This window comes from Ruditapes philippinarum, unplaced genomic scaffold (assembly GCF_026571515.1).
Source record: "Ruditapes philippinarum isolate M1 unplaced genomic scaffold, ASM2657151v2 ctg744_1_1_1_1, whole genome shotgun sequence".
NCBI classification, from domain to species: Eukaryota; Metazoa; Mollusca; class Bivalvia; order Venerida; family Veneridae; genus Ruditapes; species Ruditapes philippinarum.
Window position 1 is genome coordinate 204,644 of NW_026862771.1, and position 16,568 is coordinate 221,211.

Below are 16,568 nucleotides of genomic sequence, written 5' to 3' on the forward strand. Positions count from 1 at the left end.
GAGAACATAGTATAAGTAATTAGAGAACGTGATATAAGTAATAAGAGAACATGGTATAAGTAATTAGAGAACATGATATAAGTAATAAGAGAACATGGTATAAGTAATTAGAGAACATGATATAAGTAATAAGAGAACATGGTATAAGTAATTAGAGAACATGATATAAGATATAAGAGAACATGGTATAAGTAATTAGACAGTAACAAAACATGATTATATTGTGAACTTGATTTTTTTTTAGTGAATACTGTATGTTAAAAACTGAGAAATGGTAAAAAGGTAATTAGAGAGACTGTGGGTATTATAAATAATTAATATACTGAGAGAAAAATGAGGAATAATAAAATTAACTGGTAGATTATTTTGTTTTCAAATTGTTACAGTGAAGATGGAATTCTACTGGTAATTTGTCAGATTTTTTTCAGAATACTGTTTTGGTAGAAAATGTCTACCATTGTAAAAAGAAATTACTCAAAATTGTTATTATTATTTATATGTTTAAAAACAAAGAATGAATTATAATATAAATTTAAATGATTGCCAAATGTTAGATGACTTGCATCAGAAAAAATATTATTGTAATCAACATCACTGCTCAAAATCAAGGTGTTTTGAGTAAAATATCAAAATTGTTAGGTTGTTAAATGTTAAGTCATAGTTTTCATATTGATCTATAACCAATTTTTCAAACAACATTAAGATAACATATGAGCCGCCTCATGACAAAACCAACATAATGGGTTTGCGACCAGCATGGATCCAGACCAGCCTGCGCATCCGCGCAGTCTGATCAGGATCCATGCTGTTCGCTATCAGTTTCTCTACTTGTTATAGGGTCTGTAAGCGAACAGCATGGATCCTGATCAGACTGCGCCAATGCGCAGGCTGGTCTGGATCCATGCTGGTAGCAAACCCATTATGTTGGGTTTGTCATGGCGCGGCTCATATAGTTTTACATGATGTAATTGTCTAGCTGAATAAGATCCAAATAACTGTTGCATTCTTGATAACTATTAAAAATATAACATTGATTTTGACAGAATTATGGCCTTTTTTAATTTAAAAAATTCTATATCATCCAGGCTCTTGTTTTACTATCAAGCACTGGGAGAAGTTGAGATGACAGCTCTTATGTTATTCTTTCTTCTATGAGAAATGATGAATAACAGAATGTGATAAAAGAATTAAACCAGTGAAATCTTATTGTAATCATTATAAGTTAAACCTCAATTTAGACTTGCATTGAATTTATTCTGTTCCTTGATTTTTTGACACCAATTAAGATAAATAAGTTTAGGACAGCATTGCTGTCAAAATAAAGAAATGATATTAAGTCTAAAAGGTCACATGACAGATGCAAATGTTGCAGGCTTGGTTCTATTAAACCTTTTCATGAAGAGTTACCTGATATTGTTCTTTAGATGATTTTTTCACATTACTACATGTGTCCATAGTAGGTGGTTTTCAATGGCAGATAATTGAAAAGTAGTCATTACAACATATTATGCTATTTAAAATTATTCTTTGTTTTTTATATTCGGTCATTATGCCATTTAGTTTTGAAGAATTCTATTCAACAAACATTTTGCCATACTTCAAAAAAGGGACATACCTGGAAGAAAATGTTTGCATAAACACCTATAGAATAAAATCTCTGATTGCATTTTTGAAAATTTTGCAAAATGTCAGGCAAAAATGTAATAAACCCAAATTTTAAATCAAATAAGATGTTTCTTGCTACAGTTTTCAGTTATCTGCTCATAAAAATGACCTTAAACAAGTATAAACTCACTTTCAGGGTCATAATAACTCAAAAAGCATGTGACCCCTATTAAATGACCTAAAACAAATAAAAACTCATTTTAAGGGTCATATTACTCAAAAGAGGATATGACTCCCCATTTTTTTCTTTTTTTTTGAAAAAGTAAAAAAAAAGAGTTTCAATTATAGTTCTCTTCAATCATGCAAAGTTTAAGACAATTCTGTTCACTAGTTTAAATATTCCATAATTGCCTATGTGAAAAATAAAGAAACAATTGGAAAGGAACATCTTTATAAATGGTCCTAAGATCTATCATCATGTTATGAAAATTCATTAGTGTTGATTTTTACAAAAATGGAATTTAAATACATTGTACATGATTTAAACACTACGCCTATCAGTCTATGTGCTAACAATAGGTCCCCAACATAAGACCATAAACCTTAAGTTGTTAGTTGCTTGTCACCAGGTTTATATCATCATATCTGTTAGCTTTATTGTGGTTATAAGTATTGGAAATAAATTGTTATTGAAACATGAAGCACCTCTCATTAATAGAAAAGATAGGAATTAATATTTTTACATTATTTGAGCTGTTTGTTTTTGTTATATGAAGTAGTTAACAATATCGTTTTTGAAATCATATAAATATATACAGGGATGATAAATTTTATGTAACAATAATAAAAAGTTAATGTGTCTAGACCAGGAAAAATCACAATATGCAAAACGTGAAATCCCTAAAGAGCAATAAGAACAAAATTGTTGAAGATTGCTGGTTTGATTAAACCTATTCATAACAGAATCTGATGATGAAAGTTGTTACATGTATTACAGGTTGACCGTCAATGACTCTAAATTGCTTACTTAGAGACTTTGAATTATTTCATGTCTAAGAGCTATCCAGCTATTATACATTAAGTTGGTTGGTCTAGATGGATGGCCCTTTTGTTTCACTGTCTGGTATGGGGCAACACTGTCTGGAATGTGGCATCACTGTCTGGTATGGTGCATTGCTGTCTGGTATGTGTCATCACTGTCTGGTATGTGTCATCACTGTCTGGTATGTGTCATCACTGTCTGGTATGTGGCATCGCTGCCTGGTATGTGGCATCACTATCTGGTATGGGGCATCACTGTCTGGTATGTGTCATCACTATCTGGTATGGGGCATCACTATCTGGTATGGGGCATCACTGTCTGGTATGGGGCATCACTGTCTGGTATGTGGCATCACTGTCTGGTATGTGGCATCACTATCTGGTATGGTGCATGACTGTCTGGTATGGGGCAATGCTGTCTGGTATGGGGCATCACTTTCTGGTATGGTGCATTGCTGTCTGGTATGTGGCATCACTGTCTGGTATGTGGCATCGCTGCCTGGTATGGGGCATCACTTACTGGTATGGGGCATCACTGTCTGGTATGGGGCATCACTGTCTGGTATGTGGCATCACTGTCTGGTATGTGGCATCACTCACTATCTGGTATGGTGCATGACTGTCTGGTATGGGGCAATGCTGTCTGGTATGGGGCATCACTGTCTGGTATGGTGCATTGCTGTCTGGTATGTGGCATCACTGTCTGGTATGTGGCATCGCTGCCTGGTATGTGGCATCACTGTTTGGTATGGGGAATCACTGTCTGGTATGGGGCATCACTGTCTGGTATGTGGCATCGATCACTATCTGGTATGGGGCATCACTGTCTGGTATGGTGCATGACTGTCTGGTATGGGGCAATGCTGTCTGGTATGGTGCATTGCTGTCTGGTATGGGGCATCACTGTCTGGTATGGTGCATCACTGTCTAAGAGCTATCCAGCTATTATACTTTAAGCTGGTTAGTCTAGATGGATGGCCCTTTTGTTTCACTGTCTGGTATAGGGCAACACTGTCTGGAATGTGGCATCACTGTTTGATATGGGGCATCACTGTCTGGTATGGTGCATTGCTGTCTGGTATGGGGCATCACTGTCTGGTATGTGGCATCACTATCTGGTATGGTGCATGGCTGTCTGGTATGGGGCAATGCTGTCTGGTATGGGGCATCACTTTCTGGTATGGTGCATTGCTGTCTGGTATGTGGCATCACTGTCTGGTATGTGGCATCGCTGCCTGGTATGTGGCATCGCTGTCTGGTATGGGGAATCACTGTCTGGTATGGGGCATCACTGTCTGGTATGGGGCATCGATCACTATCTGGTATGGGGCATCACTGTCTGGTATGGTGCATGACTGTCTGGTATGGGGCAATGCTGTCTGGTATGGGGCATCACTTTCTGGTATGGTGCATTGCTGTCTGGTATGGTGCATCACTGTCTAAGAGCTATGCAGCTATTATACTTTAAGCTGGTTAGTCTAGATGGATGGCCCTTTTGTTTCACTGTCTGGTATAGGGCAACACTGTCTGGAATGTGGCATCACTGTTTGATATGGGGCATCACTGTCTGGTATGGTGCATCACTGTCTGGTATGGTGCATCACTGTCTGGTATGGGGCATCGCTGTCTGGTATGGGGCATCACTGTCTGGTATGGGGCATCACTTTCTGGTATGGTGCATTGCTGTCTGGTATGGTGCATCACTGTCTGGTATGGGGCATCACTGTCTGGTATCGCTGCCTGGTACCATTGTCCAAAAATAGGAAACTACTCACTACTCTACTCCAAGGGTCACACATATGGGTTATAGATGATGACTGTATATAAAATGTAGATACAGGAAATAACTGTGTTACAACCCACAATATCAGCAGTCATATGTCTCCATTGATTTGAGGTTTGTTGGAGAAACTCGGAAAAACACTGATGCATCAGGTGTTATTGATCATGGAGAAAATGTTTTTGACTTAGGCAATAAGCGTTTAATAATTTGTTTTTCTGTTACAAATTCTTACAGTGATGAATATTTAAATCAGAGATGTATTTCACAACTGAGCAAGTTATATCAGGTTTCATTATCTATTTATTTATTTTGATTAAATAAAAAAAATATGGTCAACTGTTGAATTAGATTATCCAGTAGAACAGGTAAATATAGAATACAGTTATCATTTATAGAATACAAGTACTGTACTACACTACTTAATTATCAGTTAACACAGTTAATCTTGCTACTTTTCATCAATCGATTTTCTTTTGACATTTTACTAAAAATTGGGTAAAGCATTATGCCTCCAGATTTCAAAATATCAAACTTAAGAAATTACATTTACATTTTCAGAAAATTACATTTGCATTTTAAGAAATGTGTAAATATTCACAATTCTTGTGAAATGTTGAATGTGAAATATGAAGGTATTTATTAATTTTATTTCCGAAAATTCGAGGTTGTTAATTGTTGTTACACAGCGAGAGAAATTTCAGGATATATTAACAAGTTGTAAGGCAATTTTTGTTGGTTTTGGTTGACTAGGTTAGTACTTTTGTTAGTAGTAATCTTGATAACATTAAATTTTGTACTCGATCATTGAAACAATTTTGTAAGTTTTCATAAAAAATAACAAAAATCTGGAGATATGCTGATTTAAATGAAATATTATATCAATTTAACATAAATTGTACAAATTAATATTGATATATAGGTCCATTTCATTTATGAAATATGTGTTATATTTTATGATAATGAATCATATTGTATAGTTGAGAAATGTATGAATGATAATAAGGCATGAACAGCCAAGGTGACTGTTTTGTTCTTCTCAACACTGTTTTTTAATAATAATTTGTAAAGATTGCACAGAAAAATTAATGTTCCATCTCTGACAACTAGATTTTTTTTATATATAATAATAAACTATGATTACTTGATCACATATAAAAAAGAAAGATTTTATTCCCATGAGTGGTGACATGCTCCTTTTCACAATCAGATATTTCAGTGGTGTATTTTTGTATGATGCTCTATGGACAAAACAGAACAGTTGTATAAAAAAGCTAATAAACCAATAATAATTATTGTGTGGCCAAGAATAGGCAATATTAAAGAAGATGAAAGTATTAACCATGCAGGAAAAGTGTTGATAAGTGACAAATGTTGATACTCTATTTTATTTTTATAGAGAATTAATAGTATTAAGGGATAAAAACACAGAATAGATAAATGTAATACATGTGTAAACAATGAGATTAATTTTAGAGATAATTATATTTTAATTGCTGTTCAATGGAGTTTATTTATTGTGAAGGAGTAAAAATGTATGATACGTCAAAATTTGGAGACTTGGTATGTCACATATTACAATTTGTATGTTAAAGGAACTCAACTGAGGTTCAAAAGTCTAAAACTATAACATTTGAATTTCTTACAGAAATATACATGTATGCAAAAATAACTACAAATATACTCAGAAACAAATCAGAAAATTGCATTTTCGTGCTATGCTTAGCCTGATTTAAGTGAAAAGCGTTGCAATGCTTTTAAATTTTGGTCATTTTTCACAATAAGAATGATATATATGAAAAAACAGAGTGAGCGAATTATCTGAAATTCTACACATAAATTATTGGTCAAGACCTAAGTAACATCAATGGATGAAAAATTATTTCCCATCCCACCATGTCAAAAATCCTCAGTGGAGTCCCTTTAATCTTAAATTTTCATCAGTATACATATACTTTTAGCATTTATGCTAAAAGTTTAAACAGAATTTAATTAATGAAGCAAACAAAGAAAGGTGAGAATGGCCTATATTATGGTTAAAGGTGTATGCATCTAAACTCAGATATAAATGGGTTTGAGCCTTTGGAGTTTGGTCACAATCATGTTTCCTTTCTCATACGACACTAGTACTGCATGGTTTCTTCCAGAAATTGGACTTGAGAACAATTCAAATAAGGCACAAATTTTCCTCATTATCAATGAAGCTAAAATAAATGATGTTCATATTGAAATGATTTGTTTATATCAAGGACAAGACTACATGTATATTGTAATAACTCAGTGAAAACAAAGACAAATCACTATGTTGTTGCTGTGAATTCTTTTTGACCGTATGATAAATGATACATTAAAGCACTAGAAGCAAGGCTTTAAGTCATATAGCAACCATTAATAGCGAGTGATTTCCTTCCTGTTACCATGACAACATTAATGAAAAAAAAGAAAATACATTATAGATGAAAACTGATTAGAATAAATGGGTTAATTGTGTAGTATGACAGATTAGACTCACAATAGAATTCTGTTATAGATTTGCAACAGCTTCTGCATTGTTATTTTATATGTTTTAAGCCTGACTTTGAAGTGAATAAGGAATGATAATCTAATTGACCCCCTGCAGAGGTGTCCTTGTCACTTATGTTGGTTTAGCGTTTAATGTTTTCTGTGCAAGTGCTTTTATAATAGCTTTATAAAAGATGATTAATTCATTTTGTGTGGGAGGCAATGCTTATCCCCATGACATTGATCAGATTCCAATGACAATGTAAAATTTTATTGTATTATGTCCTGATATAAAACATTCATTAGAATGAAAATCACTTGTGAAGGAAACATCAACTTGCAAAAGTCAAAATAAACTTCCATAATTATTTTTTTTTATTAATAAATATTATAATCAGTTCAATAAAAACATTTTTTCGACATTTTGCCTTTTTCAGAAAAAATTGATGTTTATGAAGTAACAAATGACGCAACGTCCATTTACTATACGCTAAATTTAGGAACATTACGTTAACACAGAAATATAAAACAGAATCTTTCAGTTAATATAAGTTGCTTCATAAATACAGCAATATACAATACAATGTACATAGAATATGGATCTACACATGACTTTTTTTTGTGATATAAAAATTCTCAAAAAATTAATGATTAATATTTAAAAAAAATCCTACAGAAGTTGTGATAGAAGTTCTTGCTTAAGTTCTTGCATTTTGCTGTTTTAATGTTTTGCATTTTGCGAATTTGCAAGGGTTAAATTCAAGCCCTATTATATATTTGTGTCAAAGCATCTGACTATAGGGATGAACTTTATATTTTTCAGGCAGTGTATGGTGGAAGATTTTCAGGGAGAAAAGAGAAAGATTTAAAGATTAACCCTGTTTACAGTGATGTAAACAATGTGAATCAGTTCTCAGACATTAATGGAAATATGAGTCCAGTCCATGTTGTCACATATGAGACATTCCCGAGATCCAGAAAGGACAAAATTCCCTCTGAGAATGGAAAAATACAAAACGGTGATGCCATTCAAACTCTTAGAATAAACTTGACAGAAAATGATAATAATAATTTACTTCATAAAGAAAAGCATGATAACAGTAAGGGATTCATTGACAAGGATAGGAATAACGAAAACCATGTTGGTGAAACAAAGAATCAAAAGTTATGTAAAGGGAATGGTAATTTAAATCATTTAAATGAGTTATCATGTAAAAGTTCAAATAAGGCATCCAGTGAATTAGTTAACGGTCATGATAATCAGCAAACAGACACAAAAATACATGTGACAGCAGACACTGACAGTATACACTCAACAACTGACCAGGAAGTTCAAACCAAAGCTTATTTTAAAGATTATGGTTTATTAGGGTATAGTAATGGTTCATTTGTATTAGATGAAACACATATAATTATTGAAACTAAACCAACTGAGGTTGAAAATCCAAAAAAGCAATCAATCAATGAAATCCATACAAATTGTTCAGATGTGATTAATCATGAGGAGACCAAGTGTGTACATCTAGAAAATTCCAAGGTTAACTGTGAAAACTCAAATTGTGTGAAAAAAGAGCAACCAACAGTGGCTCATTCACAGCAAAATTCACAAACAGAAACTATAATAATTAGTGATCTACCAGAATCCACATATCAAGAAATATCAGACCTCTGTGACTTGAACACGCCCATTTCAGAAGGCTTGTGTAGTCCTCGGGATTTATCTGTGAACACTAGCGAAGATCTACCAAACCCCTGTGAATCCCCACAGATATGTCCTACAGAAATTGTGACAGAAGTTCTTGTGCATAATTCTGCCGTTAATGAAACACCAATAATGCATTATAGAGAAAAATATTCAGAGAATGACAATATGTGTCACAGTTTTGATACTGATAAAATTCAATCTGAAGTGTTGTCCCAAACTGGTGACTCTGACTGGCCTGATATCGATGTGCTAGCTAGAAAACCTGATGACGGTATTTTATATCAGTCAACAGATGAAATTGCTCAAAATGATGGAAATAAAGTTGACAGTCCAGGACATGTTCGATCAATATCAGATGTTATATTACAAGATAAAGATAGGAACAAAAGTTCTGTCAATAATCAAGGTGACCCTTGTAGTGGCCAGAATTCAGATGGATCGTCGCTGTATAAAAAGAATGAAAAGAAATCAAACTCTTGCTCAAAATCCTGTGTTGTGAGTGAAGTTGGGTCATCCACTAGAACTTTGAAATCCATTTTGAGTAATGGCAGCTCACACAATTCGTCTTGTCCCCTGGAAAATGAACACAGAAGACAAAATTCAGATTTAGAAATCCATGAGTTAAAATGTGTAAAGTTTTCTGAAGACACTGTGTTTAATGAAAATAAAAGTAACAAGTATAAAAAGGAAAAATTTGGTCAAATAAACTTACGGGAGTTGTATAGAGGTAAAATCATGAGTGATAATGCAGTTGCAAAGATGAATCCTCTATATCAGCCAGATGATAACTTAGAAGAAGACGGGGTAGAAACAGACAATGAAAAACTCACCTACCAGTTAACACTGAAAAATGCTTTAAGGCTATCAAAAGAACAGGTATACAAATTTATTAATATTTCAGATTTATTCCTGATGAATTTGTTTCATTGCCAAACTGAAATGTCTTAAATGTTTAAATCATACATTGGGCCTCATTTGCCAGTAGTTATTATGATATATTGTAAGTCCAACAATTTGACTCAAAAGTAATAAAAGCTTTCATCATTTTTTTCTATAATAAATAGCATAATTGTCTCTATATAAATAAATAAATAAAGTTTTAAATTTAATTAATTATTTAATTATTTGATTAATTAATTGATATGAAAATTTGGAAATTGCTTTGATAAGTAACAGTTTTCTCAAGTGTACAAATTATGGTAATTTAACAATAGAAAGAACTGTGAGTGCATACATACATATAGACCTTAATGGGTTGAAATATTGTGATAAAGATATTTATTTCAATTTGAGATATATAGTTATTAATATAATAATATATAGCTATAGCATCACTTTGATTATCATTGTAGACACTTGATTGATTTTGATGTTGAAAATGTGTTTACTCATTAGAAGGCATTCTGAGTTTTAAACAACAATAAAGGGTTAGTGCACCAGGTCCTGTTTTCATGCATGCATTAACATCTGCAGAAGCATGATGATGCATTTGAAGCCTGGCAAGCCCATAGGATAAAGGATTGAATTAGTCCAAGGGCTTCTGTAGATGTTAATGCAAAAAACACAGGTGCATAAGCACTATTCTTGCATAAATCTGCATTTCGTTTTCTGTTTTTCGTTTGACTTTGTCATGCTAGTGCAATTTCATTTAACAATTACATTTGTTAATGAAACTGCTTGAGGGCCGTCATTGCTGCTGAGTAAGCTACTTTCACTTGGCTGACCCTTAGTCATGCATATTAAAAAATTAATGTGCAACAACTGCACATGCTCACATGATTTTATTCATTAATGTATGTTTAGTGCATACCTGTGTACACAGGTTTTATGCAAGAATATTTACTGAAAGATATAAGTGTTTTCCATTCATAAATTAACTTTATTTGCAGAGAGGCAGCTTGAATGGTCCATCTTACCTGGAGCAGTATCTCATATTAAAGGCACATGGAATCAAGGTACAACAATACTTAGGCAGACAAAATTAAAAAAATTCATTATAAATTGCAACATATATACATTTTTTCCTCATTTTTGTGTGTGTTTACATCAATCTGAAAGTATTTTTTTGTAATCATGGTATATGGCATTATTTATTTGTCTGTCTGTTGACAATTTGCTTATGCGTTGTCACTTTTGATATTATAACTATTCATTGACTTGAGTTTGATTACAAAGGCAAATATACCTTTTTGGCATATAAATGATTTCCCAGTTTTAGAAGCTTTCTTGAAATCTAGTTACTGTACAGATCAGGGGAAGTAACCGCTGCGAGGAGTTTGATAGGGGTTACTTTTGTTGGCGTTGTTGGCGTCGTTGTCGGCGTCCCCTAAAGCTTGTCCGGAGCATATCTCAGTCACTATAAGTCTGATTGACTTCAAACTTGGTATGCATGCTTCTTTCAATAACCTGAAGTGCAGTGCACAAGAACCAGTACTCTGCATTTCTTAATTTTTGAGTTATTGCCCTTTGTTAATTTTCATACTTTAATTTTGTCTGGGCCATTTCTTTTCAACTATATAAGCTATGGACTTGAATCTTCATAGGATGATAGATCTCATTAAGAAGAAGTGCAAGCATAAGAACCGGTACTCTGCACTTCCTTATTTTTCAGTTATTGCCCTTTGTTAATTTTCATACTTTACTTTTGTCCGGGCCATTTCTGCCATGGACTTGAAACTTCATAGGATGATAGATCTCATTAAGAAGAAGTGCAGTGCACAAAAACTGGTACTCTGCATTTTTTATGTTTTGAGTTATTGCCATTTTTTAATTTTCATACTTTATTTTTGTCCAGGCCATTTCTCTGAAAGTATAAAAGCTATGGACTTGAAACTTCATAGGATGATAGATCTCATTAAGAAGAAGTGCAGTGCACAAGAACCGGTACTCTGCATTTCTTATATTTTGAGTTATTCCCCTTTGTTAATTTTCATACTTTTTTTTTGTCCAGGTCATTTCTCCTAAAGTATAAAAGCTATGGACATGAAACTTCATAGGATGATAGATCTCATTAAGAAAAAGTGCAGTGTACAAGAACCGGTACTCTGCATTTCTTATTCTTGAGTTATTACCCTTTATTAATTTTCATACTTTATTTTTGTCCAGGCCATTTCTCATAAATTATAAAAGCTATGGACTTGAAACTTCATAGGGTGATATATCTTATTGATAAGAAGTGCAGTGCTAAAAAACTGCTGCTCTGCACTTCTTATTTTTTGAGTTATTGCCCTTTGTCAATTTTCTTGTCCTAAACTAAATTGTTCACAAGGCGACACATCCGACTCGCGGAGTTCTAGTTTATTGAGAGTAATGCAATGTAATGATACTGCATGCCAATTTGCATTACTTGTAATGGTACTGGAATGCAAAATTCAGGTAATGAAGGTGCATTACTATATATGCATTACTTTGCATTACTTCACCAAACCTACTACATCATATATGGTATGGATGATCCAAAGAACACAGGATAAAATTATGATGGCCTTAATCAGTCAAATAAAATATAAAATCATGAAAATAGACCTTTCCGGTTTTTCGTAGCAGAACATTTAGCCACACCTTTTCCTTTCATTGCTAGGTCAACTGCTCACAAACAGTATCATAAAACAAAACCATGTGTTCTTTTGTGCAAACCAGGTCAACCAGTGACTTATGATGTATAATCTCAGTGTAGCAATTGGATAACAAGTTTAAGCCAATTTACATCAAACTGTAAACACCGGAAAGGTCCATTAAATGTCCCCTCTCACTTATATGTCTGCACTGTTTTATAACATTAGTATCAGTTGAAGCATTTATTGTACTTGCAGGCATATGCATTGTTCAGTGTAGAATTGGGTTTTAATGATGAGTTTGAGTTCACCAATTTTACAGTTAAATATCAATTATTATACTCCTGAATAAATTGATTGAACACTAACCCAAGACCGTTACAATTCCTGAATCCTGTGAAACATATATGTTTACATGTAGATCTAATAAAAAACTATGGTGTACAATATTCCAAACAATTTTGAAAAGGAAATTATTTTATATTGCAGAAGGACAATATAGATATAGAGAAATTACCAGAGACAATGGAAAAACCAGTGTATGATAGACTTATACAGAGAACGTTAGCAAAAGAACGCCGGAAATTCTGTGTTAAATGGTCGATGGTGATTATAACAGTTGCCATTATAACAGCCGTTGCAACAACACTTGGTGTTTATTTCAAAAACAACTTCTGATTTCACAAAATCTAAAAGCATTATCACATGTGCATTTTTTAGAATGTATTTAAAGTCATTAATAATTAGCTAAACTATTGTGACACCAATTATTGTTGCCATCAAATATGACCTAATGTAAAGGTGCTGCCAAACAAATTGTTGTTTATATTCCGAGAAAGGTTTTGGGGTCATCACATTGATGTTATCATGCTACACAATCTTCACACAGTGATCTACCCTTATTCATTCAGCAAACTGACAATTGGTGTAAGAGGGATGGGGAGTTGGAAAGGACTTTGGAAAGGGCGGGGAGGGGGGAGGTTAACCGCTATATTGATGTTTCTTTATGAATACATGGCTTTTGCTTCTTTCCTTCCAACATCAACTCTCTTAGTTTGTAGTCTATTCATCATGTAACAGAATTATACTTTATTCAAAATATTTTGCGAAAAATATGTTCAAATAATTATTCTTTAATGGTATTCTCCATTTTTTGTCCTTTATTTTCCTTCAATGATTTAATGACCTGACAGGCTCCAGATTGGTGCAAAAATGCACCATTTTGCATCTACATGTAGTATTTCAATTATTTAATTTGCTGGTAATTTCCTTATTGAATTATATATTTTCTTTTACTAAGGCCCATATACCCCTTGGACATACCATAAATAAGATGCATTTAGTGTGTTAAGGTAACTTGGTTTTTAGGGTATCTGTATTTAAACATATATATTATTATTATCAAGGTAAACAAACAAAACTACATCAAATGTATTAATTAGTTAAATAGTGATGTAACTATGTTGATATATATTTTATGTTCATGTTTTATCTACTGCATGAAATCCATTTCTGCCATTGACGGTAATTAACACATGATCACATGGGAAACATTTAATCTCTAGTATATTTAATCCAAAACTATTTTTAATTTAATCTACTAGTATAATTTTTAATCCAAAACTATTTTAAAGTAAATTAATTATCACCATTTCCTTGGGATAGAAAAAAACTATATTTACACTCCCCCCCCCCCTCCTCCAAAAAAATATTCATAATTAAAAAGTTCAACAAAACCATTTCAAAATGATTGTCTTATTTTAAATATTTAAACCATGTTAGGTCAAATTGAGAAGAAATCCCTTACAACTCATCATATCATTAGTTTTGGACCATATGCTTTGTCTTATAGATAAATGTATTAATAAAGTAACCATTTTTGGGTTTCATTAATCCCTCTCTTAATATAAAGATTGACTATATAACCAGTGATTTTTCACCTCAAATAACAAGAGCCTATAAAAGGCTTCTTCCCAACGAAAAACTTTCTTTAAAATCATGCAGTATTCCCAAAAATTAGAACGTGCAACATCATTTTTACTTCCCTTAAGAAAAAGCAATTTTTGTGATAATTCTTCCCTAAATCAAGAGGCAAAGTCATCTTCCCAATTCAGTGAGAAAAACCACTGATAACTTTACACAATCAGTAATAAATGTACAATCCATCAGAAGATCATTTCATTTCAATTCATAAAGAAAATTAGCACCAGGTTATTGATATGTTATTATTACAGGTGTACCGAATATTAAAGTCAATAAATATGAGGTAATGACTTGAGCAATACATTATAAGGCTGATATTGATTCTGTTACCTTGAAATATTATTACTGTATTTTCGCCAAAGTACTTGTTATTTGTTGAATATTATTACTGCATTTTCCCTTAAGTACTGATTTGTTGAATATTATTACTGCATTTTCCCTTAAGTACTTATTTGTTGAATATTATTACTGTATTTTCTTCCGAATACTTGTTAGGAATTATGTAATAAATGTCTCTACTTTTTTAACAGTATATAAAGACAAATAATATTCTAGTATATTCTTTTCTATTGGTTAATTAATGTAATTGGTTATACTGTTATTAGATTTTCTATGTTTTATTTTTATTTTTTGTCTTTGTGTCTTTTTTTAACAATTAGATTTCTATTAAAAGAATTTATTTTTGATTTTTACCATTTTTAATAATTTTTTATCTTTAATCTCTTTTTAATTCAGTTAATTTTATGGTGTAAAAAAGCCCAATAACTGAAAAGTAAGTGCCTGGATGGATGGTATATATTTGATTGCTTTATAATAGTGTACTTGTTTTTGCAATGATTTTTATATCAATTAGGTAATGAGTGCAGTATAGATGGTGCTTTGTTTTTGTTTTGTTTTGTTGTTGTTTCTTTTATGTTTGCTTATTTAATCACTAAGATATGTGCAATCTTCAAGCAATTTTCCTTAAAAAGAAAATCACGGAAATTGAAATGGTTAAATTTAATACCACGTTTTCATCAAAATGCTTATCCTTAATTTATTACATCATTGAGAAAATCTGGTCATTCACTCAAAAGGGAAGTTTTATTCTGTTTGCTTATATCTAGTTTGTTCATTTATTAAATAAGAAAGACACTTTTCAATTAGATAATCTCTTCAAGTATCACAGTTAGCAAATGACATCACATTAAAATATATGCACAGCCGTGCAATACCATTTTCAAAAATCGGCACAGGTAATGACTGATAAAAAAGTTTATGATCAGCAATATTTGCAGTAATTATTTCTAATCATTTTCATTTTTATTGAATTATGATAGAGTTGTTATCCTGTCCTCCAAGGGGAGTCATTAGTTGCTCATTATAATCAATTTTCCTGTCAGTCAGCAGTTTGTTTTGTCTCCGATGTAATTATCTCTTTGACCATTGATTTTATTTTATTCACTTATATATACATATGAGATGATTTCCAAGTCTAGATTCTAGTGTCCTATTTTAAAATCCGAATACAAAACTAATAGATAATACTTATGTTTTTACAAGATACAATTATATCAAAAGTAATTTTTTTTTTTATCTTGAGCCCAAATTTGAGGTCATAATGATTTTTAATGGAGTTTTATACGACAATTATTGTATACTACATAATGTGTAGAACTGTGCATATTTTTATAATTCCTATATGAGAGCACCAATACTTTTACTTCATATTTTGATAAAAATACATTATTATAATATGACAAATATTTAGTTTTTTAATGCATGAATTCATTGTTACTGATTAGTTAAGTTTATTTTTTCTATTTATATTTGTTAAGTTAGAACAGCATGCACTCCTTTCCTGTCTGACCAGTTTCTATATCTATTATTTTTTATTTCCTGCTAAATTTTGGCTTTTTGATAACGAACTTCTTTAAGTAACAATGGGCAGTATTAAATTCAAAGGAAATCTATTATAAAACTTTAGCTTGGTAAATGTTCATGTATTCCTTATTTAAACCATAATAAACCCTTTCATATGTAAAATCATACTGTTAATACATGTATTTAATTTGTGTTATTTATTATCAGAAATGCTATGCTTTTCTTGCCTTAATTACAATAGAATTATTTTATATGAAGACAGTTTTGTATTAATTGTTGTTTTAAGTTTATGTAGATGACAATTTACTTAGTGTGCTATTGTTATATACTGTATTTATTTGTTTTCCCTTGCTGGAAACTGTATGAAAATGTTTATCTATCTGTCTGTTTGTTATTTTCTTCGGAGTGAGTCACAGTCATGTAAGAAACAAGAATATTGAAACAAAAGTTCATAAAAACATGGAGAATTATGCAAGAATATAGCCAAACAAGTTGGCATCAGATTTTTGGGGAGGCTATGCCGACCCAATGTTAA

The 16,568-nt window shown here is 32.1% G+C and overlaps 2 protein-coding genes across 2 annotated transcripts in view; both read left to right on the forward strand.

Annotated features, from left to right (window-relative positions):
• The window catches only part of LOC132720157 (uncharacterized), a 27,712-nt gene extending 18,348 nt beyond the window's left edge, over positions 1-9,364 (forward strand). The window contains exons 3-4 of the mRNA XM_060704199.1: positions 7,752-9,128; positions 9,359-9,364. Coding sequence (XP_060560182.1) covers positions 7,752-9,128; positions 9,359-9,364 — 1,383 coding nt within the window. The remainder of the gene's footprint in view (positions 1-7,751; positions 9,129-9,358) is intronic.
• On the forward strand, positions 9,214-13,015 carry LOC132720150 (uncharacterized). The gene is made up of 3 exons (XM_060704188.1): positions 9,214-9,509; positions 10,523-10,588; positions 12,677-13,015. The coding sequence occupies exons 1-3, from the start codon at positions 9,369-9,371 to the stop codon at positions 12,863-12,865; spliced, it is 396 nt and encodes a 131-aa protein (XP_060560171.1). The 5' UTR covers positions 9,214-9,368; the 3' UTR covers positions 12,866-13,015.
• Positions 13,016-16,568: the final 3,553 nt, after the last annotated feature.